We start from the raw sequence: 25,875 nt of genomic DNA, 5'->3' as shown, positions 1-25,875 counted from the left end.
TAAAGATCAGACTCGCGGGGGGCTTAGGGAGAGTCCCCTTGGCCCTCAGTTCTCAAACTTATGGGAGGGGAACTAGGGGCAGCCTGGGCTACCCGAATATTCCCAGGAAGTCCTCCAATTGCGCTCTTCGAAACTTTTATTTTCAAAATCAATCTGATTTGGGGGTGGGGTGGGGGTACTGGGGAGGGGAGAGGCGTTCCCATTAACCCCTTCTGTCCCAACAGAGACCGCTCCCCAAAACTTTTTGGTGCCCCCCCCCCCGCCCCACACGAGCAAATGCCCCGCGCACGGGGCTGGCGCGGGAAAGTTTGGGGGGCCGGCGGCGGCGCGGGGGACCGGCGGCTTTGTGTGCGGCGCGGGGCGGCGCGGAGGCCGGCGGCGGAGGCCGAGGAGAGGCTGGGGGCCGGCGGCTGCTCGGAGGCCGGCGGGGGCGGTGCGGGGCGCGGCGCGGCGCGGCGGGCGCGGGCCGGCGGGGCGATCTGCGGTCCCCGCGGCGGTCCCCCCCGGCGCCCCCGGCCCCCGCCCCCCGGCCCGCGCGGGGCGGGCGGAGGAGGGAGCGGCAGCAGCGGCGGCGGCGGCGGCGGCGGCGGCGGCAGTGGTGGCAGCGGCATTGTGCGCGCGGCGCAGCCCGGCCCGGGAGGAGCAGGACGCGCCGGGGCCGCCTCCTCCCGCACGGACCGATGAGCCAGCCGGGCGGCGCGGCGGCTCCGCAGGTAACGCGGGGCCGGGGCCGGGGCGGGGGCCGTGCCAGCCCCGCGGGTTGCCGAGCGCGGGCGCCGGCTGGGGGCTTGGGAGCGGGGCCGGGCGGCCGGGGTGCGGGAGCGGCCCCCCTGGGGCGCTGCGGGGCGCGGGCGGCGCGGGGGCGGCGGCCGGGGCTGACGGGGACCCCGCACCGGGCGCCCCCCGCGGCCCCCAGCTCGGACCGGAGCCCAGAAACAAAGCGGCGAGAGCACGGAGCAGCCATTGCAGTTTGGACAATTCAGATTTTGCGAAAATGCAACCTTCTTCCAGCTCTCCCCCTCCCCCGAAATTTGCAATTTCCCCCTGACCCTCTCTGCGCTCAGGGTCCCTGGTGACCCCCCCAGGAGAGCTTTCCTTCCAGGCCCCCATCTTTGCAACAATTTTTTTTTAAAGGCCATATTTCCTTCTCTCAATTTTTTTTTCTAATTTTTCTTCAAACGGTAGTTTTTTCCCATTAAAACGACGCCACCTAGAGGATACTATTTTGTAAATAATAAAAAAAAGAAATTAAAATTGAAAAGAAATATTTTTTATTTCTTATTTTTTCCAAAGTTTCCTCTACAAGGCGGTGGAGAGGGGGAAAGATTCTTTTTTTCTATCTTTTTTGGAGTGAAAATTGTCACTTTGATCATTGAAGGAACATGAGGACAATTTTTATTTCTGAAGCCAAATCCAGATAATATGTAAATGAAAATTAAGCTGGAATTTGAATGAATTCAATTCTTGAAGGGAAGAAAGCAAAAATACCTCCTAAAAGCAAAGACAGTTTAGGTACCCAAGTCATTTTAGTTTGAGGGGGAAAAAAAAACTAATTGGAACGAGGGAAGGAGGGAAGTAGTTTAGTTTAAGGAAAGCTGGGAGAATTGGCTTTATGAAGCAATTACAAATTGTGTTTCATTGTAATTTGTGACTTGTTTTGCTCGGTGGGCAAGAATGACTAATTTTACCATTTGGCAGTGTTCAAAGTTTTTCCATTTCCAAGAAAGAAGGATTTAGAAGAGAAAATAGATCCTAAAATGTTGGCTTTGGACACACCCAAAAATTGTAGCTTTAAATTTTTTTTCATTTACATTTTACTGCATTTAACTCCTAAGATTCTAAGAAAAGCAGAAACTGGAAAAGTTAGAGTGAAATCCTGACTGTCTTTTTTCTGGTTTTTGTTAGGTTTTGTGTGTGTGTGTGTGTGTGTGTGTGTGTGTGTGTGTGTGTGTTTTGCTTTGATGGAATAATTATGACTCTTTCTTGATTTTGTTTGCTGCAAGGTCTAGGCATTTCTTGTTTTGTTGTTGTTTTATCTAGAAAATGTCAGGGACCTTTTCTTGAGCAATATTCGGAGGGGGAAAATGTCAATTCATATATTGTACAAACTGAGTAGCCCACAGATTTGTAGGAGAGGCCGCCATTAAAATAAGATATGCATAATTAACATTATTATGAAAAACTAACAGTGGATTCACAGAAGCCCATTTTTTTAATGGCACGCAAGTGAATCAATTGATGAAGATAGGGATAAAACAAATCCTCGTTAAAGAGAATTTCTTCTTCATATTGTTCATTCTTTCAACTAGAATATTATTATTATTATTTTAAAATTTGTGTTGGCTTCAGGTCTCTTTGTGATGTGGGGTTGGATAATTTATTAATATTTTGTATTTTTCATTTTTTTCATTACTTTCAAAGGAAAAGAAATTCATTAGCCTTGATCATTTGGGGAGTGTATGTGTGTGTGTGTGTGTGTGTGTGTGTGTTAGTGGGGGGTTGTAACAACAACAAAAAAAAGCACAAATTTTACTGACCCAGCAAGAAAATAAAAGATGAAAGGCAATGGCAGAGAGATGAAAATTCTGATTTGTATCCATCTTCCCTGGTAAAAAAAACACTTTGCTGAAGAAATGGACTAAAACACCAACTCAGCTTTTTCTAGCAGCAAAATTTATTATTTTCTTTGAAAGAAAAACTAATCAGAATACACACAAAAGCCAAACCAGGAGATGCTGGCCTTTGGAATTTGAAGTCATTTTTATAAACAATATTTTATGTGGAGATTTGGGCCTTAAGATGACTCAAAGGGAGGTGAGACAAAAAAGAAAAAAAATTCAAATGACAAATATCGACTGGATTCAAATTTGACTGATGAAAATAAGATCTCTGCTCCCAGACAAGGGAAATTTGTGATAAATCAGAGTCTGGTCGGATGTGCTGAGATTTTTTTTTTTTTTGAAAAAAAAAAAAAAAGTTCAAAAATTTCAGTCCAAAAGGAGTATGTTGGTAGCAGTTGGGGGGACCCTGTAGGACTTGAGGTGGGAGCTGGGGTGGGTTACCTGGGGTGGGGATGAGCCACCCTGGACCCATGAGCAACAGCCATCGGGTCTTGGAGGCCTGGTGGACCTAGTCTGTGCCTTGCCAACCTTGCCTTCTGCTAATTGGGTTTCTGAAGGGCTCCTAATTCTGTGAAATGAATCTCACAGAGGCACAGGTTTGACAGTCCCCATCATCGCCAGTGCATTTGGGAAATTTTCATTTCATTTCTTTTTTTTTTTTTTTTGTAACAAAATCCTTCAAGGTTGACTGGCTACATTCTGACATATTTGGAATGAGTTTTTTTTTTTTTTTCCTCCTTAAATAGCATAATTAAAAATATTTTTTTTCTGTTGAATTATTTAGGGCAATGTCTTTACGGTCAAGGAATTTTTAATTTCAGGAGTTCTGGAGGCCTCCTGAGATTGTGGGCTCAAGTTTAGCAGGACTGGAGGGGGACTGAAGTAGGGACATTTGGGTGAGGACTTCGGAGGAAAAGTCAGGACTGAAGAGAACAGGTTATCTCTAGTGCAAAGGAATGAAAATATTTCAGCCCATCCCTTTGTGTAGCCTGCAATCTGCCATGCCACTCAGATTCCTACGATCTATTCTGCTGAACATTTTGTTTTGTTGTCTGTAGTTAGGGTTTATGGCTAGACCTGCAAATCATTTGTTTTGTAGACCTTTTTTCCTTTTTTTTTTTTTTTTTCTGTCCTGAAGAATTGGTTATTCTCGTCATGTTGGATGTGTAGGAAATAGAGAAATAGAAGTGCATGCTGGTCCTGTTGGGGGCGGGGCTAGTTTTCTTTTGTTTCTCTTGGTGTCACTGAGGTGTGAGCTGACCTGGGCCTCATCTCTCTGCATCTACTCTCTCAGATGATGTGTGGCCAGAAATGGATCCAGGAGCTATTTTTATTAGTTCACGTCTGTTTATCATACTCATATAATATTGGCCAAAAGATTTGGCAAATTGGACTTGAGGGGTGGTAATTTGATGATGGCCTGGGTCATTTTGGTGAAAGATAATTTATATTCCCTCTCACAGTGGAGAGTCTTATTACTTAATGTTTTGCTTTTCTGCCTAAGGAGATTTTTTTTTTTCTAATAAGGTTTGAAATTTCAAGGACTCGATTTATAGTTTGACTTGGACCAAGCCAGGGAGAACAGCTTGCTTATACTTTGGAGCTCTGCACAGAGGTAGAGTTGAACAAGGCTGGCTGGCTTTGGCGGAACGACAAAGATGGCTGGTCAGCTGACTCTAGACGACGCACAGCCCATGGCTTGTGCCATTTGGGAACAGTTGTGAACTGTTCCAAGGTCAGATACATTTCTTCCCCACCTTTGCCTCGGCCCTTGGCCCGTTCTCTCTGCTGATCTCAGACTCCTTCCTCCTTCTTCGTGGGTGATGAGAACTTTCTTGCCCCGTTGGACTGAGTATAGACAAGCTGGCTTTTCACGGGCGTAGAGACTTCTCAATACTTTCACATTGTAGAATTTTATGATGGTTTGTGTCTTCTCTGTGGTAATGAGAAGTGGCTTTGTGGGTACTCAGGGCTAGCTCTCCTGAGGCCTTGGTAAGTGACCTTGGACGAATCACTATTTCCTGTGCTTGTGAAGTGAGCACATCAGACCAGTTAGAGGATGTGAATGCATTGGTTTCGCCGCTGATTCCGACTCTTTAAGGAGTTAGCTGTAGCCGCACCATCAGAGTGTTGAGAAAGCTGCGGAGGCCACATCTGGACTCCCACATTCTCGGGACAGAGGTGCCGTGGTCAGATGGCATGCATACCTCCGAGTCACTGTGTCTCGGTTAGACTTAGAGTCACCATTTGTTGGTGAGTTGCAGAGTCACTTGGCAGATCAGTCAGCCTTAGAGAAGAGAAGCTAGAAGAGAATGCGGAGACAGAACATAGCAGAGGTGCTTCATGCAATGTATAGGCACCAGCGCATGGAACTTACCTATGCTTGAGGACGTCTGTATATGATGAGAAGCACAGAAGATCCCAGTCCAACGGCATGGAACTAGATGAACTCCCTTGATAGGCTGGAAGTAACTTGAACTTCCTTGTTTATACGATGTTTTCTCATTTATTGCTTGATTGGCTGTAGGGAACTCTGTAGGGTAGGTGTCCTGGGCCCCCGCTTTGTTCCCTGTTTGAACGGCTTTACAGCCACCTGTGAATTCTTGGCTGTGTACATCAGGAGGCATGATAAGGGACACGCAGGCAGAGCCTGAGTCCTTATGCTGGAAAGGTGATGGGGAGTGGCGTGGAACTCTGCCTGGTAGGCCCAGTGGCTGTCATGGTTACTTGTATTTCCTACTTTCTTAGAGGCTTGCCAGAGAAGTCTTTCTGAGGTTAGCCGATGTCGGAGCTCTATTTACGTTCTAATCACTGGAAGTTTGTGGGTTGTGTGTGTGTGTGTGTGTGTGTGTGTGTGTGTGTGTGTGTGTGTGAACGTATTTCCTCTGCAGCACCTTTCTGGTCGTCTTCATTGTCTCATCCTTTGAACATGTCAGAGCAGTGTGGTCTAACAGAAATAGAATTCAAACCACAAGTCAGAGCTACATATGCTGTTTAGCATTCTCTAGTAATCTACTAAAGAGACTAAAAAGAAACAGGTGACATTGATTTTAATAAAATGTGATTTTAACCCTGAATTTGAACAGCGCCACCATTTTGACCCACCATCAATATAAAAAGTAATTAATGTGGCACTCTTTGAGTGGAGAGTATGAGTATTGGAAATCTGTGAGCATCTCCCTCCAGTAGTGACTCCCAGTTCTGACTGGCAGTCACGTTTCCTGCATTAAGTATTGATACGTGGCCATAGTGGACAGCGCAGGGCCAGACCCACATTCTGTCTGATTGTTGTTCAAGTTAGCCTCAGAAGGTTAGCAATGTCCTTCAACCCCCATGGTTTCATTGGTGGGGCTTCCTCCCTGAGTCCCATTTGAGTATTTCAGCTTCTGGTAGTCAAGTCCATGCGGCTAGTCCTGGTCAGAGTGGTCCACACCTCTGTTCTCTTAGTTGAAAATGACAGTAACTGAGGATGTGGTAGGATGTGGTGGGCATGTGTGCATGTGTGTCTGCGTGTGTACACGTGTGTGCACGTGTGTACGTGTACGTGTGTGTGTGTGTGTGTGTGTGTGTGTGTGTGTGTGTGTGTGTGGTGGAGGTGAAGCTGAGCCCTGTGTGAAGAGGGCAGTCATTGAGTCATTGGAATTTGGATTTAAATAAAGTGTGATCTGAAAGAGATGTGAAGAGGGTGGGGTGTGAGGAGAGGGAGGAGCTGAGGGGGTGTCAGCGAAATCCATTTCTTAAGTGAAAAACATGGGGCCATCAGGAAGTTACCTCAGGTCAGGTGTTATCTCAGATGCTCAGGAAGCTTCCTGGCGTTCACCCTGTTGGCAGTATGCAAAGCTAGGACCAGACTCTGAAATCCAACCTAGTGATGTGTGGTGAGCTTTGTGTCACTGTGGGAAAGTCACTTTTAGTTTTGGGACTACAGTTTCTGCATGTGGAGAAGGGGATGGATAGTTACCCTGACCTTGAAGGAGACTTTATGATGATATGAAGCAGCTGAGTGAAAACACCAGGCCTTGTGAGCTCCTTAGAGGGTGGACAATGTATGTCAGTGGACAGTTGATCAAGGGGCCAGTGAGTCTCCACCTGGGGAGACTGGGTCTCACTGACACTATGTACACTAGTTCAGGAAACATGGAGGCTTTTCTTTAATAGGTGGGTAGTGTTTCTCTCTAGGGAACAGCTGAATACACACACACACACACACACACACACACACACACACACACACACACCTTTTTCTCTCTTTAAAAATGACAGAGGTGATGCTTTTTATCAGTGTCCTGTCTTGTTCAGGGGTACTGAGTGTTTCCTGGTCCGGTCCGTTTCAAAGCCGGTGGTCTAGTCTTTAAAGAGGTGTGGTTACACTGAGGATCCTGCTTGGAGTTTCCTCCCTCATCTCTGTCCCAGAGCAGCTGAGACCCTTGGGAAGGTTCCTTTTCACCAGCTGGAGTTAAGTTTCTCTCCCTTCGCTCCTCCAACTCTGTGGATTCAAGCCTGAACTGGCCGTTTGCACATCTGTTTCTCCAGCCAGCTGGTGACTTCCTTAAGGCTAGAGATCATGGCTTATTCATCCTGGGGTCTGGCACAGAGCAGAAGCTCAGTAAATATTTGATGACTTAATTTGGCTTTTGGAAATAGCTCAGCTGGAATTGAGTCCGGTGAGTAGTGGATGACCAATTTGGGTTTGGCTATTTGGTCCAAACTGGTGTCTTCTTAGGGAGTCATGGGCAGTGTTCTCTTACAATTGGCTCTGAAGCTCCAGGCTCCCTTGGGAAAGAAAGTCAACTGGAATCCTCAGCAGGGCAGGGAGTGAACTTCCTTTGACTTTACGTGCCTTGGAGATTTTAAAAGTACTTATGACCACATTACCGCTCTCTCTTTTTCCCCCATTTGTGGGTGTGTGTTTGTGTGTGTGCAGATGTGCTGGCCTGTAAGTGTGTATGTAGAGGCCAGAGTGCACTCAGGTCTCTTCTTCCAGCACTCTCCACCTTCTATTTTTGAGTCAGCGTCTCTCCTTGAACCTGGAGCTCACAGTTCAGCCAGACTGGCTGGCTAGCAAGGTCCCAGGATTCTCCTGTCTCTAACACCCTCACCCCCAGGGGGGTTACACGTGTAGGCGACTGTACCTAGCTTTTACGTGGAGGTTGAGAGCTGAACCTGGGACTTGATGCTTGCATAGCAAGCATTTTACCCACTAGCAGCTCCCCAGACCTGTAATATGTCTCTCTCTCTCTCTCTCTCTCTCTCTCTCTCTCTCTCTCTCTCTGTGTTGTGTGTGTGTGTGTGTGTGTGTAGTCTGGTTGACATCGACTATTCTTAGTTGCTCTCTACCATATTTATTTACTTTTTTGAGATAGGGTCTCTCATTGAACGTGGAACCCGCCCATTCAGCTAATTTGACTGGCCTGCAAACTCCAAGTATCCTTTTCTGGGGTTACAGGCATGTGCCATCACACTTGGCTTAAAAAAAAAAAAGAAAACAAAAAACTTGTGTTCTGGGAGTTGAGCTCAGATCTTCATGTATACTCGGCAAGCACCTTACAAAGCTGGTCTAAGGACTCAGTATTTCTTTAGACTGGGTTGGAAGCGACAGGAGTCACCCTCTACTTGGTGGAGATACAGACTGTAAGTGGGGCAGAGCCAGCACCGCATGGAAGCGACATGCCAGCCATGCATGTGTTTGCTTGGGGAGAGGCTTAGCCGCTCGCCAGGGGGCTGTTTGCCGAACGCTGAACACAAGGGCCCTCAGACTTCAACTGGCTGTGTGATTTGATACCCAGCCAGCCTCATCTCCGGCCCAGTTCTGTGTTGCAGATGCCAAACTTCAACTAAAATTAATGATGGAAAACTGAGATTATTGTTTGCTTGCTTAATTTCTTTCTGTTTTATATGAAACTTTATCATTTTGACAGTTTGTGCCCCAGTTCAGCAAGGGAATGGGAATCTTAGTTTAGGGTTGACCACGTGTGTTCAAAGTTCACTTCCATGTTCATTGTGTGTGTGTGTGTGTGCACACACACACACACACACACACACGTGCGCGCGCGTGCGTGCGTGCGTGCGTGCGTGCGCGTGTGCGTGAGCGCACAAGTGTGTATGCAGGCCCATGTTGCTTTTCCACCTTGTTTGTTGAGGCAGTGTTGGCATTACAGGTGTGCACTCCCATGTGTGGAGTTTTATGTGGGTCCTGGGGATCTGAACTCAGGCCTTTGCATGCATCAGGTACTTCATCCACTTCGTGTTTCTGAGTTAAGGAGGTGCACCCAAGGGCTAGGATTCTTCGCACCGATCAGTTGTCCAGCTCCTGGTGGTGTATGCTGTGACCCATCCCTTCTGTTTGCCCCTGGCCTTGGCTGGGCTTGGTATCAGTGCAGAGAGGGTAGTCCTTCACCTAGAGAAGTATCTGGAACTCTTGACCTCAGATTCCCCCTTCCTGCTGTGTCTTTGGGCAGGTTGCCGTCTTTTTGCTATGACCGTCTCTAAAAGGTGTGAACAGCCTGTGGTGTCTCCTTCTCTGTCTCTGCCCTCCCCATTGCAGAACTCCAGTGTGACATTATCCAAGGGCTGATTGGATAGATCAGAGCTGGAGGGGCAAGGCCTAGTCGCTGCTCTATGCCCCCCCCCCCCCCCCCCCCGCCAAGTTCTTTATTCTTTGCCGGTTATTTTCCTTATCTGTAATGTGGGGATGACAGTACTGGCGATGATGGTGATGCTTATGGTTGTGAGATGTGAGAAAAACCTTTGTAACGGACAAGAGGCTTTTCATCATCATTGTGCTGATTTTCTGCTGCCTAATCCAGGGATGGTAAATAGGTAACATACATTCTACCACTTCCCTTTCAAGCCCGTGCAGACATTACTAATCAATCATGGCCGCCTTCTTTTCCCTTCACTTGACTAGTAGCCTCAGTGTGCTTCTTAGTATGAGGCTCTCAGTCACTTGAGTTTAGCACGGGACATGAGCCAGTTTGTCCTTCCCGATCTAATCACGTTTATCCCCCAACACACAAACAGAGGAATGGAGGCTGGGGGAGGAAGGTGGGGTGACTTGTCCCCAAAACTCAGCAAGTAAGCAGAAGGAGGATTAAAAATCTCAGATTTCTTGACTCCATAACGAGTGCATTTCCTGCAGTATGCACATACCCTGTGTTAAAAGGAATTAAGGCTAATTTGGTCTTGAGAAATAGCCAGAGAATCCTGGCTCCTCCCTTCCTTGTTATAATTAGACACCCTTGGGGCTGTCATCAAAGCTGGGCTGGATGGCCTGCTTCTCAGCCCAAACCAAGCAGACTGATCAGATTTCAAAAGGAGGGTGCTGGTGTAGGCATAGCATGGCTCTGGCTGGAGAGGGTGTCCCTCCCTCCCTGGTAGAGTCTAGATGACAGCGGAGGGGGATGGCAGGCCCTGGGATCTCTGGAAGGTGGTGTGAGTTTGTGACGTGCTTTCTGTTTGTATACAGAGACAACAGAGGGATGCCTTCGACCTTCCGTGTCTTCATTTCTGTATCTGGGAAATGGGCTGGTAAGAATACTTCCCAGGAAGGAACTGAGTTGACATGTTTGAAAGTGATCTCTGTGTAACTCTGGCTGTCCTGGAACTCACTCTGTAGACCAGGCTGGCCTCGAACTCACAGAGATCCGCCTGCCTCTGCCTCCCAAGTGCTGGGATTAAAGGTGTGTGCCACCAGCACACAGCTTGAAAATGCTTTTTAAACACCAAAGCCTCAGTGTGCTTCTTAGTATGTGACAGACTTCGAAGTGCTTAGGAACAGCAAAGATGTGGAGGAATACACTGGCAATGACTCTGTTCTTTTCTTAAACAGGGAAGGAGGGAGAACGAGGTAAGGATGGTATTGAGTCGACAGAAAAATGATATAAATATTTTGGCTGACAAAGCAGAATGGAGCCTCATATGAGCTAGAGAGAATAAGTGGAGTCAGGTGATACCAGGCTCCCAGTGGGCTGTGGACCACACAGGAGCATCACTGTGAAGTGAGTTGAACCTGGGCAGGGGTGCCAGCTAGGCTGGCATCCTTGGGTACCAGCCCTGGGCCTGGGCAGGGCCAGGGAGGAGTGAAGCCTGGCAGATCCCCTGTGGGTAAGAGGCCTGGTGGCCTTTGACCAGTCTCTGGCATTCAGTTTGCTCATCCTTTCCTAAGTCAGAAACTGTTCTGGCTTTGTGCTCTGGATGTTATTGTCCAAGACAGCTCGCCTGAGGAGCTGGCCACTCATCTTTCAGCTCTGAGCCCTGGTGTACAAATCCCCATCTGCCCCGGTATTTTTCTAGAAAAACCGGAGGAGTGAGAGGGTGGGGATTTTTTGTTGGATACATTTTGCAAGGAATTTGTGTTTGGCTTTATTTTGAATTCAGAGTTCTGTGAGCCAACTTGATGTAAGCAAGACGCTTGGGACGGCCAGAGAGAAGAGGTGAAGATGTAGCCGAATATTGGGGAGTTTTTTTTCTTTTGATTTCATCAACTGGAAGACATAACTACCAAAATTTAAGTGTGTTTATGAGAGTGTTTCTTCCAGTGGATGCTGGAAAAGCAGAGAGTGGAACTGATCCAAAAGACAGTTGAAACCCGCCTGGAATGAGGCCCCTGGGAGGGAAACTTCCTTGGGGTGCACTAGCTTTAGGTGGAATTTGTTGTGTATCTGGCCTCCTTTCTGTCTGAGTCTGTACCAGGACAGCTCAGGATGATGGTCTGAGCCCCTGCCATATAGTATATTCTAGAAATCACCAGCTGAAATGTGACTAGTGGATCCGCATCAGCTTTTTAAGGACTTAAGTGGGGGAAAAGTCTGATTGATGCCAGTTACAATGTGTAACTTTGGTGACCGGTTGAGATGACTTTCTGCATGGGCTTAAATAAGATACACTCTCAAGGTTAATTCACCAGTTTCCCTTCCCATTTATTTGTTTATTTGTGTACATTTGTGTCTGTGCAAGTGTGTGTGTACACGGGAAGACCAGAGATCAACCTCAGGTATCGTCTGCAGGCGCTGTCCACCTTGTGCTTTGAGAGAGGATCTCTCATTGGGACCCACAGCTCACCAGTTGGGCTAGGCCGGCTAGGCCGTGAGCCTGAGGGTCCTTCTGGCTCCATCTCCCAGGGCTGCGATTACAGGCTCATGCCACCACACTTGGCTTTTCCTGTGGGTGCTGGGAAGTGAAATCAAGACCTCTAGTACAGCAGTCATTTTACTGACTGAGCCACCCCTCAACCCCCAGCCTTCATTTTCCTAAAAAAAAAGAAAAAGAAAGAAAGAAAGAAAAAGTAATGGAGCTGTTAGGATCTTTGAAATTGCCCTCTGGGCTCAAATGATATTTCTACTGGCTAGTGCTGACCCAAGCCTCCTCGCTCCACTCCCTCTGTGGTTGAGGAAGCAAAACCCCGGAGCGCGAGAGCAAGCCTTACCTAGGGTTGTCACACAGCAGCCTCCTGAGTGAGCTGGACAGAGTTCAGGACTCCAGTGCTGTCAGGAGACTCAAGATGATGTGGGGTGGGGTGGCAGGGGTATAACTGAGCGGAGAACACAGACCTGGGAATGGGAGCTCAGCGGAGCGCTGCGCACACTGGGGGAAAGGGGGGGGGACAGGGACGACGACGACGACGACGACACAGACTGGTCATTTCCAGGGAAGAGTTAAAGAGTGTCCCATTCTGCTTACCGAGATCTCTAAACATTAGCCAAGACGTTTGAAAGAAAGTAAAACTAACAGGACAGGCAGAAACCGGTCTAGACGACACCTGTTCCCCTACCCTCATCCCTGATAGTTTCTCTGCCTGCCGGATATCACCAAGTGTAGACAGTCTTTGAGGTCTTCGTGTGTGGGTGTTCCAGGTGGGCCTGGAGACCCAGCTATACTGGAGGGCTCTGGGCTTCGAGGCCTAGGGGTCCTGGAAGCCCTTCTTTTATGGAGTCTGGTTTGTTCCATCATTGCTGGGAAAGCGGGGTTTCTGGAAGATCCAGAGTGCATGCAGCCTCAGTGGGCGAAGCAGGCAGGTGGGGGGCCCTCTAGCCCCGGCCTCTCACTTGGTCCTGAGTCCTGGAGGAGGACGAGAGCCAGCAGCGTGGTGTCTGACTTTCCGCCCCGGACTCTCCCTCTGAGTGCTCTGGAAGCTGAAGCCGAGGGTTGGAAATTCAGCGGTGGTTTTGTTTTTAATTGGGATCTCCGTCAAAAGGTCGCAGGGTGGCATTCATATTTATCTTACTTTAGTTTTGCAGAATGGGTTTTTTTTTCTGCCTTGAAGTCTTTCTGCCACTGCACATTGGCTGAGTGTGTATCATAGGCTGGGCACTAGGCTAAGCAGTTAATAGCTGGCATCTCATTTAGTGCAGTCATCCATGAGGCTTTTCAGGGGCACACACTCGCACACATTAAGTTTATATGTATGTGTGCGTGTGTGTCTATGTGGAACCCCTGAGATCTGCCTGTCACCATTCCCCGGTATTGGGGTTTCAGATGCATGCCCCTGTGCCTGTCTTTTACCGGGGTGATGGGGATCTGAACTTGGGTCTTCTTGCTTATACAGCAGAACTTTTTTCCCATTCAGCCATTCCCTGCCCAGGCCCCTGTTGACTTAGCGTTTTCAATGTGAGTCAGTTGCGGTTGGAGATGAAAGGAGGTACTCCACTCTTGCCCAGGTAGCTTAGGAGGCAGTTGGATTCAGGTCCTGGTGGACACAGAATTCCAGGCCCTGTCTGAGCTGTGAGCTCTTGTTCTGTTATACAGCCAGGGAGAGTGTGGTGACACACGCAGTGTGTGGAGTTATTGGCCGGACTGGACTTGAGCCCAAAGTCTTGCAGACCCTGCCACTCTGCCCTTCACCTTGGCTGCGATGGATTTTTCTGACTGGGATGTGGGGAAACTGTGCTCCCCATTCTGTTCAGCATAGGCTCAGGACCCCCTGGCTTTTATTCCCCAGATTCTTACAAGCCTCAGCGGGCCAGCGGGGTGTGTTCTGTGTGCACAAAGCCTCTAATACGGCGTTTGAAAACAGTTGCAGGTCTGCTCTAATTAATTACATTTGACATACTTGGAACTGGGGCCTCCCGGTTGCAGAATGCAAATTTCTACCCAGACAGATGTAAGGTACGCTTGCAGCCAAGAGCTCTGGTGCGTCCCAGCCAGGCTTGGCAATGTTGCTCACGCTCCTCGTGGGACAGTGACAGACAGTGAGAAGTGGAGTCAAGACTCAGCCCTGGGGATGCCAGGAGCCCACAGGCAGTTGGCGGAGAAATAGCCAGGGGTTTTAGGTCTCCAGTCTGGGGCAATCCTTTTCCCTTCTTTGAGCCTCAGTTTCTCATGCTGTTCAGCGAGAGCTTTGACTGGGTGTTCTCCGAAGGTATGTGCTGTTCAGTTGTTCAGCGGAAGGAAGGCAATTAGACAAGCAGGGTTTCTTCTTAGAAGGAAAAAGGCTGGAGTTTGGAAATACAGCTGCTGAGGTGAGGGAGGCTTGAATAGCGGGAAGCGGGAGGCTGTAGAACAAACCGAGCTGAGAGGAGGCAGGATACCTGATACATATGTTGCCACTTGCAGAGCCCGCAGCCGCACTGTCCTGCCTCTTAGACACACACGCATCTCCCCACCCGTATTAGGTATGTGTCACTCTGCAAGATGGTACCCTAAAACTCAGTGGTTTAACACAGCAACAGCCACCTCTGGTCTTCTGGTCTCTATGGGCTGGGGATTTGGGAGTATCCCAGGTGAGTTCTGACTCAGGGTGACTCCGTGGTCTCAATCACGTGGTGGCTGGGGCTGAAGTCATCTTAAAAGTTTTTTATGTGTACCTTGTTGCCAGGATTTTGAAGACTCAGTTGATCGATGGGGCTTCATAGAGGATGGTTCTGAAGGGACAGGGACCCTGTCCCTGTATGAGAGGGAGAGTGGGTGGGTGGGGTAGCATCCTTTATGATTCCATACTCCGGTAGCATACTTCACATTGATTGAGGTGGTTCCAGAGGTGTGCCCTTGTTAACACTACCTGCCTAAGGAGCCCCGACATGGCGTTGAGTTTTAGGATGGGAGATAGATCGACATGGTTATCTTGGGGGAAATGCAGACTGCTGTTCTGGTTACCCACCGATCAATCTGTCTGTCTTAATCCATCTCCTGAACCACCCATCTATGTATCCCATCCCTCCATCCTTTAGAGACTTGTCCTCCTGCCTCACCATATGCTCATCTGGCCATCCATCCGTCCGTCTGTCCGTCCATCCGTCCATCCTGTTTAACACATCTTGAACACCTGATATGAGCCAGGTTTGACTACAGGAACATTCAGCAGTGAGCTCAAAGGGAAGAGAGCCCAGGATGAACTGAGAACGTTCCCAGCGTTGGTCTCTTTATCCTCAAAGTAGTTCTGTGACATAGACTTACCATCTTTATCTTCATACAGAGGAGCCAATGAATGCAGTGGCTAGCTGGCCTGCCCAAGCCCAAACCAATTTGTGTCAGGGCCAGATTCGAACTGGGGGCTTCCTGACCACATTGTCTCCAGCTCCCTCCACAGATGAGGCAATTTGCTCTCCAAGTATGAAATGTCTTTCCAGAGTTCTTTCCTCATTCCTGTTTTTTTTTCCTAAGTGAAAATAGGTTTATTTTTTTTCTGACTATAAAAATAACACATTCATTACAAAAACATTCACGCAGTCCTGAAAAGTAGGAAGATTATTCTTTAAAAAAAAAAAAATCACCTGAATTCTGAGATAACCACTGTTCACATTTTGATGAACGTTATTCAAGTCATTTCTACATATTTAAGTATTTATGATTACAGTTTTACACAAATGGGATTATATTTTGCATGCTGTTCTGTGGCTGGCTTGCTTTTTGCTTTTAAAACTGAAGATATCTTTCATCTGTGAATATAAACATTTTTTAACTGGACTGTATTTTCACTATATGTATGCACCCCAATCCAGCGTCTTCCTGGATTTTGGTTGCCTTCAGTATTATAATCCACACAGTGAGACAAGTCTTTGTACATGTTGCTGCCTTTTGGTAGGAGATTCTCCTGACCCCTCCTCTGAAAAACCATTTCTGGGCATGAAGACAGCTGTGGGTTCACCAAATTCTCTCCCTCGCCGACCTGCTGCCTCTCCTGGGAGGTGCCTGGTGCTTATCTGACACTCTGGCTGTCATCTCATATTACCAATCATGATATTTTTTTAAAAACATTTTTATTTATTTTATGTGTACATGTGTACAGAAAGGGGTGTCTGTGTGTGGTTGTCAGGGGACAGCTTGTGGGAATCAGTTCTCTCCTTCCCCTACTTGAGTCCGGGGGATTGAACTCAGGCCATCCGGCTTGGCATTACGTGCCTTTACCTACTAAGCCGTCTCGCCAGTCCTCTCTTCGGTTTGTTGTTGTTGATTTTGTTTTGTGAGATGGGGTTTGCTCAAGTAGCTGAGCCAGCCTCTAGCTCAGAATCCTCCCGCCACGGTTCCCTGAGTGCGTGGATTCTAGGCATGTGTCGCAATGAGTCTCTCTCTCTCTCTCTCTTCTCTCTCTCTCTCTCTCTCTCTCTCTCTAACTCTTTGGGTTTAGAGCTGCTGGTTTTCTGTTATTTATGTTCCAGATATTATTTTTTTTAAACAATTTTTATTACTTAGTACTGGTGGTGGCTAAGTAAAATGTTTAACTTTGAAAAACATTCATGTTTTTCTGTCTTAAATTTTGTTTTCTCTTTTTTTACATCATGCTTAGACTTCTTTGCATTAAGAATTTATAGTGAGAAAGCAAGATGTGGGAGGGCGGGAGATATTTGCAGACCATGCATACAGACCATGCATACTTGACAAGGAGTTGTTAGTCATGCTATAGATGAAACCACAGCAATAGTACCTCCAGAGCCAAGTTTGGTGGCACACACATGTGACCCCAGCACTCAGGGGGTGCAGGCAGAAGGACCAGCCTGGGCTACATGAAACCCTGTCTGAAAACACCAGAAAAAGAAAAAAGAGGAGGAAGGGGAGGAGGAGGAGGGGGAGGAGGGGGAAGGGGAAGAGGAAGAGGGGGAAGGAGGAGGGGGAGGAGGAGGAGGGGGGAGGAGGGGGAGGAGGAAGTCCTTTAACAACCAAACCACAAAAAGTGATCACAAGTCAGCAGCCACAACAAAGTAACTCAATTGAAAAGTGAGAAGGGATTCAAGGAATGCCATCCCCATGGCAAAAAGCATGTGACGTGATGACACAGTGCTGCTCAGTGTCACCAGTCTGGGGAAATGCAGTTCAAACCCATAATGAACTATCTTACCCATAAACGAGGGAGGGACTGACGGCTGCATGGAGGAAGGGAGGGAGGGAGGGAGGGAGGGAGACAGACAGACACTAAATGAACAAGTAGTGTAGGCAAGAATATGGAGAAATTGGACCCTGACTGTTGGTATCTGGGGTGAGTGCTCATATAAATGAAACATAGAATCACCCCATAGTGCATGCAGTACAGCCATCCATGGTGAGCACATAACCCAAAGAATTTAAATCAGAAGATAAACAATATGGCAGATCTACACAATGGAGTATTATTCAACCTTTGAAAGAAGATCTTACCCACAAGGACGTGAGTGAGGCTTGAGGACATAGGAAAGACAGTGTTCTTAGAGGTCCACTTCTGTGAGTTTTCTGAGTCAGACTCAAAACTTCGAAGGAAAATGTTTGCCAGCAGCTGCAGGAAGGGAGCAGGGGGTTGTTCAGAGGGTACAGGGGTTCCCATTCGGAAAACCCCCCGAGTTAGTTACACAGAGTGTGAGTATACTCAACCTTATTGGACTGTACGTGTTAAGATGGTTAACAGAGGAAAAGAAACAAGTCAAATATTTACATAACCTGACAAATCAGCCAGAATCAGAAAACAGAGAAATAAAAAGGTGGTCCTAAATAAATGCCCCCTCCCTCATATTCACCATGAAAACATTGGGACGTTTTCTTCTAGGTATTCATAAGCATATTTCTTATTATCTAAGTCATAATATGTTAGAATTTTGCTTCTATGGTGTCTTCTTAATGATTTTCAAGACTCGGTAATATTTGTAGGAGAGAATTGATATACTGTATCTAACTCATTTGTATTGTTGAAGCTTGAGGTTGGTCCTCAGTTTTCATTTCCATAAAATTACATCTTACATATAGAAAACAGATTGATGTCTTAAAGTCTCTTCCAAAGAGAGATGATGAGGTCAAAGGTGCGTATGAGTGGACTGTTTCCAGCTGTCTTGCCTCTGTTATGGCATTTATTGGAGGCTGCTTGGGAACCTCTGTTGACTTGGAAAAGAAACAGAATTCTTTTTAAAAATACCTTCTTGCTAGGTGTGGGAGGGCACACTTGAAATCCTAGTCTTTGGGAGGCTGAGGCAGGAAGTAACAAGGTCAACATAGTGAGTTCCAGGTCAGCATGGGCTGTGGTGTGTTTAAAAAAAAAAAGTCTTGATTTTGTTACTAAAAAAGGATTCAATAAAGAGAACAGAATTTATACACAAAAGGACCAATAATCCCATGTTTCTCCAACTTTCCAAAATGAGCCCCACTTATTTCATGTTTATTTTTTTTACATTGTTATTTATACTAATACTCATTTTCAGTAAGACATTTTAAATCTTATGTCGTTCACCAGAATTCCCTCATAATGAGTCTTCTTCCCACGTTTGTGCTGGCATTTCATCTTCAGATGCCGATGCCCTTTTGAGTGGATCCATCTGCCCACCATCCGTTCCGTGTTTGGCCCACTGTGGTGCTGGCCCGTGAGGGGAGGAGCTGCTGAGTCAGTGTGGACTCTGCTCAGAGCATCCTGTCTTGAGCTCTGTGCTCTTGACTGGGCGCCAAGGCCGTGGCAGGGAAAATGAACGCTGGGAAGCGCAGATTTTTGGAGGAAGAGACATTGAGCTTGATTTTCTGTTTGTGACTATATTTGCATTTAATTTATAGACCAAGTTGAGGTCTATAGATACACAGGGGAATTATTACTGTGCTGTATTCATTTTGTCCAGTAACATGGCTCTTTGTCCTCATTTATACTCCTGTATATGACTTAGCAGTTTTAGAGTTTTTCATCTAATTTTTGGATATTTATTATTAAGTGTTCTCTCCAGACATTTGGTATTTTTGCTGCAATTGTGAATGGGATAATTTTTCTCATTGTATACCATGAATATATTCTACCAAATTTGAATATGTAGTAAGTTTTTTCTTTTTTCTTCCTGTACTGGGCATTGAACCTAGGGCTTCTTGCATTCTGGGCCAGTGTTCTATCACAAAGTTGTCCCTCTAGTCATTGTCTTAGTTTTTATTTTGACACAGGGTGGAGTGGGGTTGGGGAGGATCACTGAGTTGCCCAGGCTGGTTTTGAACTCACTCTAGCCTGGCCTTGAGCTCGTCATGCTTCTCCCACATAGGTGGGATTACAGGCCTGCACCATCATATCCAGCGAACCGTTGGTTTTTGTGTGTTGGTTTAGTTAGAGGATGCCTTATATTATTTTTAGTTTCAGTGGATTCTGGATTGGCTCTGAGATATGTAAATACTGTTCAGCTTTGGCTCCCCCCGCCCAACCTTACCTGATCCATCAACTAGACCTAGAATAATTAGACAAATAGCAAGAATACAGTCTTACTGTTCCTTTGGTAGGAAAAATTCTACTACTTTCTGGTCAAGTGTGGTGTTTGATTTGGGTTTCAGAAATATGTTATCACTAAGTAAATGTCCTCTGAGTTGCCAAGAGTTCTTTACTTGTAGAATTTTATCAGTTCGGAGGTGTGGGCTGTGCTATAGGAAGGATTCTCACTTTTCTGTATTCGAAAATTTCCCCTTGCAACAGTGTGACTCGCCCCTCCCCCACTATAGAGCTACTTAGCAATAAGAGGGGGAAAGGGATGATGAATTTTTAACAAACGCCTTTTCATTATGTACCCAGATGGCCGTATGGTTTTTTTATGCCTTTGATCTGCTGATGTGATGAATTATATTAATAGGTTTCCAAGTATTAAACTATCCTGGAAGGAACCCATCTTGTTCACGGTGGTTCATTCTTTTAATATATCCTGGGTCCATCTTGTGGTGTTTCGTGTCTGTATTCATTAGTGAGATTGCCCTGTGGTTTTATTTTTAGTATGCTGTTTTTGTCATTTCTTCTTCTTTTTTTTAATAGTCGTGTGCTACTGTCAGTCAGAACACTTTCTGTCATTTCCAAAGGTCTGGAGCAGGGGGCCTTAGAACGGTTGAGGTCGGGCAGCTATTGGAGGTGGCTTCTGTGCTCTCTGTGGAGAAGGATCCTGAGTCCTTGTCATGTGTAAACAATGTATTGTTTTGTGAGAGCGTAGGAAACGAGAGTTTAAGTGTGCACGCCAGTTTTTTATTTGTAGGCCTGGCCTGGGTGATTTACACAGTGTAGGGATTGTCTATCTTTTGAAAGTTTAAAATAATTTAAATGAAAACTCTCTCTTATTGAATTTTGGGAGACATTTCCTAGTGTAATTTTTTCTCCATTAACTTTTGGGCTCTGTTCTTCTCAAGACAATTTTGATCATTTATATTTTCTTAGGGACATACTTATTTCATCAGAGTTTGAACTATATTGGCATAGGGCAGAATGTTAGGTTATTTTTGGAAAGGCCCTCTGTGTTATTCTGTCTCCTAACTTGATTTTTTTTTTTATAGCTGTTATACTTTCCCTCTAATTTATCGTTTGAAGGACTTGTATCTAGGGGCCATTTAATTATTTTTGTACTTATAGCCTAAATTTTTAAAGTTATCTGTCAATTCTCACTACTTGAAATATCTCAAATTATTGTACTTTTGTATTAAGTAAATTCACCCTCTCTTTTCTATAGATTTAAAATTCTTGAGCACTTAGCTCTTTATTTCGTCTTTTAAAAATATTTTATTATTAATTATGTGTGCCTGTGTGTGGGTATGTGCACATGAGTGCCCACAGTGGCCAGAAGAGGGTGCCGGATTCCCCTGAAGCTGATGTGACAGGTGGTTGTAAACCATCCAATGTGGATGCTGGGAACTGAACTCAGGTCCTCTGGGAGAGCAGAAGAGCTGAACCATCTCTCTAGCTACCTCTGATTTTTTTCTAATTAGTAGTAAAAATGCTTTTCTTATTAGCACATGCTTAGTGACATTCATAAGCCTTATTTTAAAACTTTACTGGCTTTTTTTGTAAGTATAAAGATTATTTAAAAGTGCAATTTAGCCGGGTGTTGGTGGCGCACGCCTTTAGTCCCAGCACTCGGGAGGCAGAGGCAGGCGGATCTCTGTGAGTTCAAGGCCAGCCTGGGCTACCAAGTGAGCTCCAGGAAAGGCGCAAAGCTACACAGAGAATCCCTGTCTCGAAAAAACCAAAAAAAGAAAAAAAAAAAAGTGCAATTTAAATTTCCTAATGATTTTTCTTTTGCTTTGCTTGTTTTTTTTTTTGTTTTGTTTCTCGAGACAGGATTTCTCTGTATAAAATCCTTGGCTGCCCTGGAAATCACTCTGTAGACCAGGCTGGGCTCAAACTCACAGCAATCATCCTGCCTCCACCTCAACCTCCCCCATGTGGCTCGACATGATTTTTGTGTTTATTTTCATTCTATTGTGATAAAATTTTGCCTGTAATAATTCTGCTTTTGTAACTTACTGAGAGTTTTAAATTTGTATTAAATTAGTATTAATTTGTATAAATGTTTCATTTGCTTGCAAAAGAAATACTTCTTATTTGTAGGCTTAATTTCTTACTATATACCCATTATCATTTACGATTTATCATTGATGATTATAGTTTTCAGATTTCCTGTAGGTCCCTAATCATACTATTTTTTATTAATTATTTCAATAAATTAAGAGTCTGTTAATGTTTGCCAGTGATGCTTCTGTTTATTTTCACCTTTTGCTCTTTATACTTCATTGCTAGGCCATTTAGCAGGGACATACCTCTCTGCTACACTGTATTGTGAATGCCTTTAACTGTTAAAATAAGTCTTCCCTTCCTGTTTTTTTTTTTCCCTTCTTCAATTCTCTGTTTTTCCTGGTTATTTCCTGCTCCATGGTTCATCTAAATCGACACAGAGTAACTGCACATGGTCCAGGCTAGCTTTCACCTTCGGTTTTGGTGATTTTTGTAATGTATGTCGTACTTCCTGCTTGTTCTTGGAGTTCTCCTGATTCTGTTTTACATAATTATTTTACTTTTGAGTTTTCTCTGCTCTTGAATAACGTGGTTGTTTTTTTTAATATCTCTCTCTCTCTCTCTCTCTCTCTCTCTCTCTCTCTCTCACTCTCTCTCTCTGTGTGTGTGAGTGTGTATGCATGCACATGTGCATTTGTGTGTGAATGCAGGTGAGAGTATGTGGAGATCAGAAGTCAACCTCAGATATGGGTCTTTCCACACTTTGAGGCAGAGTCTCTCCTTTCTTTTTGCCGCACATGCCAGGCTAGTTTCCAGTGATTCTCCTGCCTGCACTTCCAGCTTTTTGTGGGCGCTGATTACAGATGTGTACTCTGCCACATTCAGCTGGCTGAGATAGGTTTTTTTTTTCCTAAGTTTTCAAAAACTCAAGAGTTTGAGAATCTGTTTCAGAACATGAGATTTGATGGGTGTGATGGCCTGTTTTTAGTTCCAGCACTCAGAAGGTACAGGTAGGAGGATCATTTCAGGGCTACCCTTGGCTAAATAACAAGTCTGAGGCTAGGTATGAGGTGTATGAGACCCTGTCTCAAAAATAAATAAATAAATAAAAAATAAAAAATCAGAAAAATAAAGACAGAAAAAAGAACTTAACTGCTGTAGTAGTGTATAATCCTTTCTCAAGTGAATGGCTGCTTGGCTGACAGAAACATTTGTGGATTATCTCTTTTGGCCCTCAAGCACGATATAGCTGGCCTTTCATTTTACATTAGGTGTTGGCTCATGTTTTTGTTTGTCCTTTAGATTTATTTATCTTATTTATGTATGGGTATATTGCCTGCATGTATGTTTGTGCACCATGTGCTTGCTGGGTACCCCAGCCGGTCAGAGGAGACTGTCAGAACCCTGGTACCAGAGTTAGGATTGTTGTGAGCCATCTTGTGGGTCCTCTGCAGGGGCAGCTGGCGCTCTTCACCACTGAGCCAGCTCTGCACCCCTGTCCCCTGATGGTGGTGGTTGTTTTGTTTTGGTGGCCCTGACACAAACTAAAGTCACCTATTATGACGGCTAGTCTTGGTTGCCAACTTGACAGCATCTGGAATTAACAGCTGGGTATATGGGTGAGGGGTTTTTCTTAATTAAATCATTTCAGGTGGGAAGACCCACTTTTAATCTTTTGACGTGGGAAGAGCCACCTTAAATGTGGGCCACACCTTCTAGTGGCAGCCTAGGTAAAGGAGGTGGAAGAAAGAAGGTCTTTCTAGCTGATATTTTCTTATTCCTCTCTCCTCCACCTAAGGACCCTTCTGAAGGTGGGAGCTGGACTCCCACAGGCGTATGGCAAGAGCTCCGATAAAAAGACGGAATACTGCTTTGTTGTATGGCTGTGCCACGCTTGTCTGTCTGTCCTTCCATCAGCGGACGTTTGCATTGCTCCCTCCTTTGGGCCTCCATGAACACGAGTACGCAGAGAGCTCTTTGAGATCCTGCCTTCAATCCCGTTGGGTTGATACCTAGAAATGGGATCCCAGACTCCATGGTAATTCTGTATTTTCAACCCCCAAATGAGCGCTCTGTATTTCACTTCAGCTCTGCTCTGAGTGGGCTGGGCAGGGATTCCTTCCTCCATTCCACACCAATAAACTGAGGCGTGGAGGAGGGCAGAGAGCAAGGCAGTGGCAGTGTGGAGGCTGAGACACAGGTCCTGCCTCCTGGCTCGGTCCCCACAGTCATGTGTCATGCATGACCCTTCCTCATTGCCTGGTTTCTGAAGATCCCCATTTCCCCGTTGGTGGCGACCCCCATCTCCAGCTCCCTCCCAGGTCAGAATCACTCATGCCTTTGTCAAGCTCCGGTCTCTGCATCCCTGTTCACCTGCATCTTTCCGTGGTCCTTAGGTTCTCTTGCCTCTCGAGGCCTCAGTTTCTGCCTCTTTGAAATGGGCCTCTCCTCCCCAGCAGCAGTTGCTGTGGTCCCTCTATTTGTCCCCCGCCTCCGGGCTGGCTGGCCGCTGTTTTCTTACATGTGCGGGGAGCTGCTCACGGCCAAGCCAGCGTCTGTTTCCCCATCTGGTCCCAACTTCTTTCTTAATTACCCACTGAATTGGCGCTAACAAAACGCTGACAACTTGAGTGAGACATTAGCTGATCCATCATCGCCCGGTGCCAGGGCTTTACCAGCTTCTCCAGAACAGGATGAACTACAGAGTCAAGCGTAAGCTCTTGTTTCCTGGTCAGAGACCTCATTCTGGCCCTGTGGCAGGTGCCAGCCGAGGTGCAGGTCCTCCCGAGGTCTCCAACATTGTGGACCAAGGCTAACGAGACTGGAAAGTTCCCATGGCTCCGTCACAGACCTGGAAGGGAGGAAGTTTTGTTTTCTTTCCAGCTTCTCCCTTGGCCCCTCGTCCTCCACAAAATCTGTTTGGTTTTCTTCTCTGCACTTCCAAGTGTGACTTGGGCCGTGGTACCTACCCTGTGTGCCATAGTTAGGGGACATTGCTTGGAGTTCTTGGCCATGCAGTGTGCGCTGTCCACCCTTCTGCCGACATACCCCTGTTTTTTCAGGTGCAGGAAAAGGTGTCCGGAGATGCTGTGAACCTCCCCTCCCGACTTCTCACGAGGCTTCCATTTTCTCACTGTGACCAGGGGGAATAGAGTCAGAGGCTGATGAGCTCCACGGTCACCCGTCCTTGCCTCTGCTCCTCTTTCTCCCACTCTGGGAGCACTGTCGAACCTGTCTGCATCCGAGTTTCTGCTTTGTAGATTGAAAGGGGTCTCCATCAGTGAACCCAGAAGAGAGTGAGCCGAGCGTCTTGAGGCAATCCACAGAAAGTATCCGGTGCAGGGGGAGAGCATGCCTGCACGCTTTCTGCCCCTTTGAAGCCCTGGTGTGGCAGGGTAACCAACCTCAGCCTTTGGCCTGTGTGCAGACCTTTCTTACTTGCTTCAGTTTCTAATCGCAGTGCCTCTGCACCTGCTCTGCCCCTCACCTGGCTGCAACGGGTCTTCTTAGAAGGAAGCACTGTTGTTTTATCTTAAAATGAGATGTCTTAGTTGGGGGTCTCTATTTCTTTAAAGGTCTCCTAGCCGGGATTTTTTTGAGGTTCACCCATATATGACTCATAGTGATGGAGTGAAACTACCACATTTGGCCTGTGCAGCCCTCGACACACTTCCCCCGTCGCATTTGTATTTAGTGCTCTGCCGTGTCCTTCAATGAAGTGCTACATGTTGAGCATCTTAAAATCCTGACATCTGAGATGGACTCAGATCTGAAACCTTTGAGTGATGACGGTTTTGGATTTTGGAATGCTTTGGGGATTCGATTATTAGGGAGACCCAGCCAGTAAAGTTTACATAGATATCCCAAACTCTGGAACCCTTAACACTTCTGGTGCCAAGCATTTCAGAGAAGGGAGTCTTAGCCCATGCCACAGTGTGTGCTAGTCCCCTTCTGATGGATATCTTGAGTTTTCCCAGTTTCCGGCTGCTTTGACTGTAGACCCAGCTCTTGCTTGGTGCGTTGATGGAGGGTCCCTTCAGTGTTTGCCTTTTTCTGCCTGCAGCTTCCTACACCCCAAGCACAGCCACACCAGACACCTTCCCAGACAGACGGCGGGGAGTCGGTTTCTTACCGTTATCCAGGGCTGGAGCAGAGGGTGGTTAGAGGGATCAAGGCAGCAGAACCTTTTGTGTACTCGGTTGGTGAAGTACTAACATCACTGGGCTGAAGTAATAGTTCACGCTCAGCTTGACTTGAGTTGTGTGCCAAGGACTTCTTGGTGTGTGTTTGTGTCTGTCTGTCCATCTGTCTTTGTCTGTCTGTCTGTCTCTTTCTCTCTGTGTGTTTGCATTTGTACACGGAGGCCAGAGGTCAACGTACAGTGTCTTCATCAACCATCTTATACTTTATTTTTTTGACACAGGGTCTCTCCTTGAATCTCATTGCTGACTCACCTAGACAGCTAGCTGGCCGAGAAGGCCTGGGGATCCTCCTGCCTCCACTTCCCCAGCACTTGGGTTACAGACACACTCTACTGTTTCAGACTTTACACACACACACACACACACACACACACACACACACACACACACACTACATTCTATAAATATATTAATGTTGATATTGCATATATAT

The 25,875-nt window shown here is 46.3% G+C and overlaps 1 protein-coding gene across 2 annotated transcripts in view; it reads left to right on the top strand.

The window, feature by feature from the left end:
* The first annotated feature begins 615 nt into the window (after window positions 1-615).
* Znf618 (zinc finger protein 618) overlaps window positions 616-25,875 on the top strand; it is a 175,352-nt gene continuing 150,092 nt past the window's right edge. Inside the window, exon 1 of one of the 2 annotated variants that reach the window (XM_037202603.1) lies at window positions 616-713. In XM_037202603.1, the coding sequence (XP_037058498.1) occupies window positions 681-713 (33 nt within the window). In that variant the 5' untranslated portion in view covers window positions 616-680. The remainder of the gene's footprint in view (window positions 714-25,875) is intronic. The other variant, XM_037202602.1, reaches the window with a different exon arrangement.

This window comes from Peromyscus leucopus, chromosome 2 (genome assembly GCF_004664715.2).
Source record: "Peromyscus leucopus breed LL Stock chromosome 2, UCI_PerLeu_2.1, whole genome shotgun sequence".
NCBI classification, from domain to species: Eukaryota; Metazoa; Chordata; class Mammalia; order Rodentia; family Cricetidae; genus Peromyscus; species Peromyscus leucopus.
This window is presented reverse-complemented; position numbering and strand designations above follow the sequence as displayed.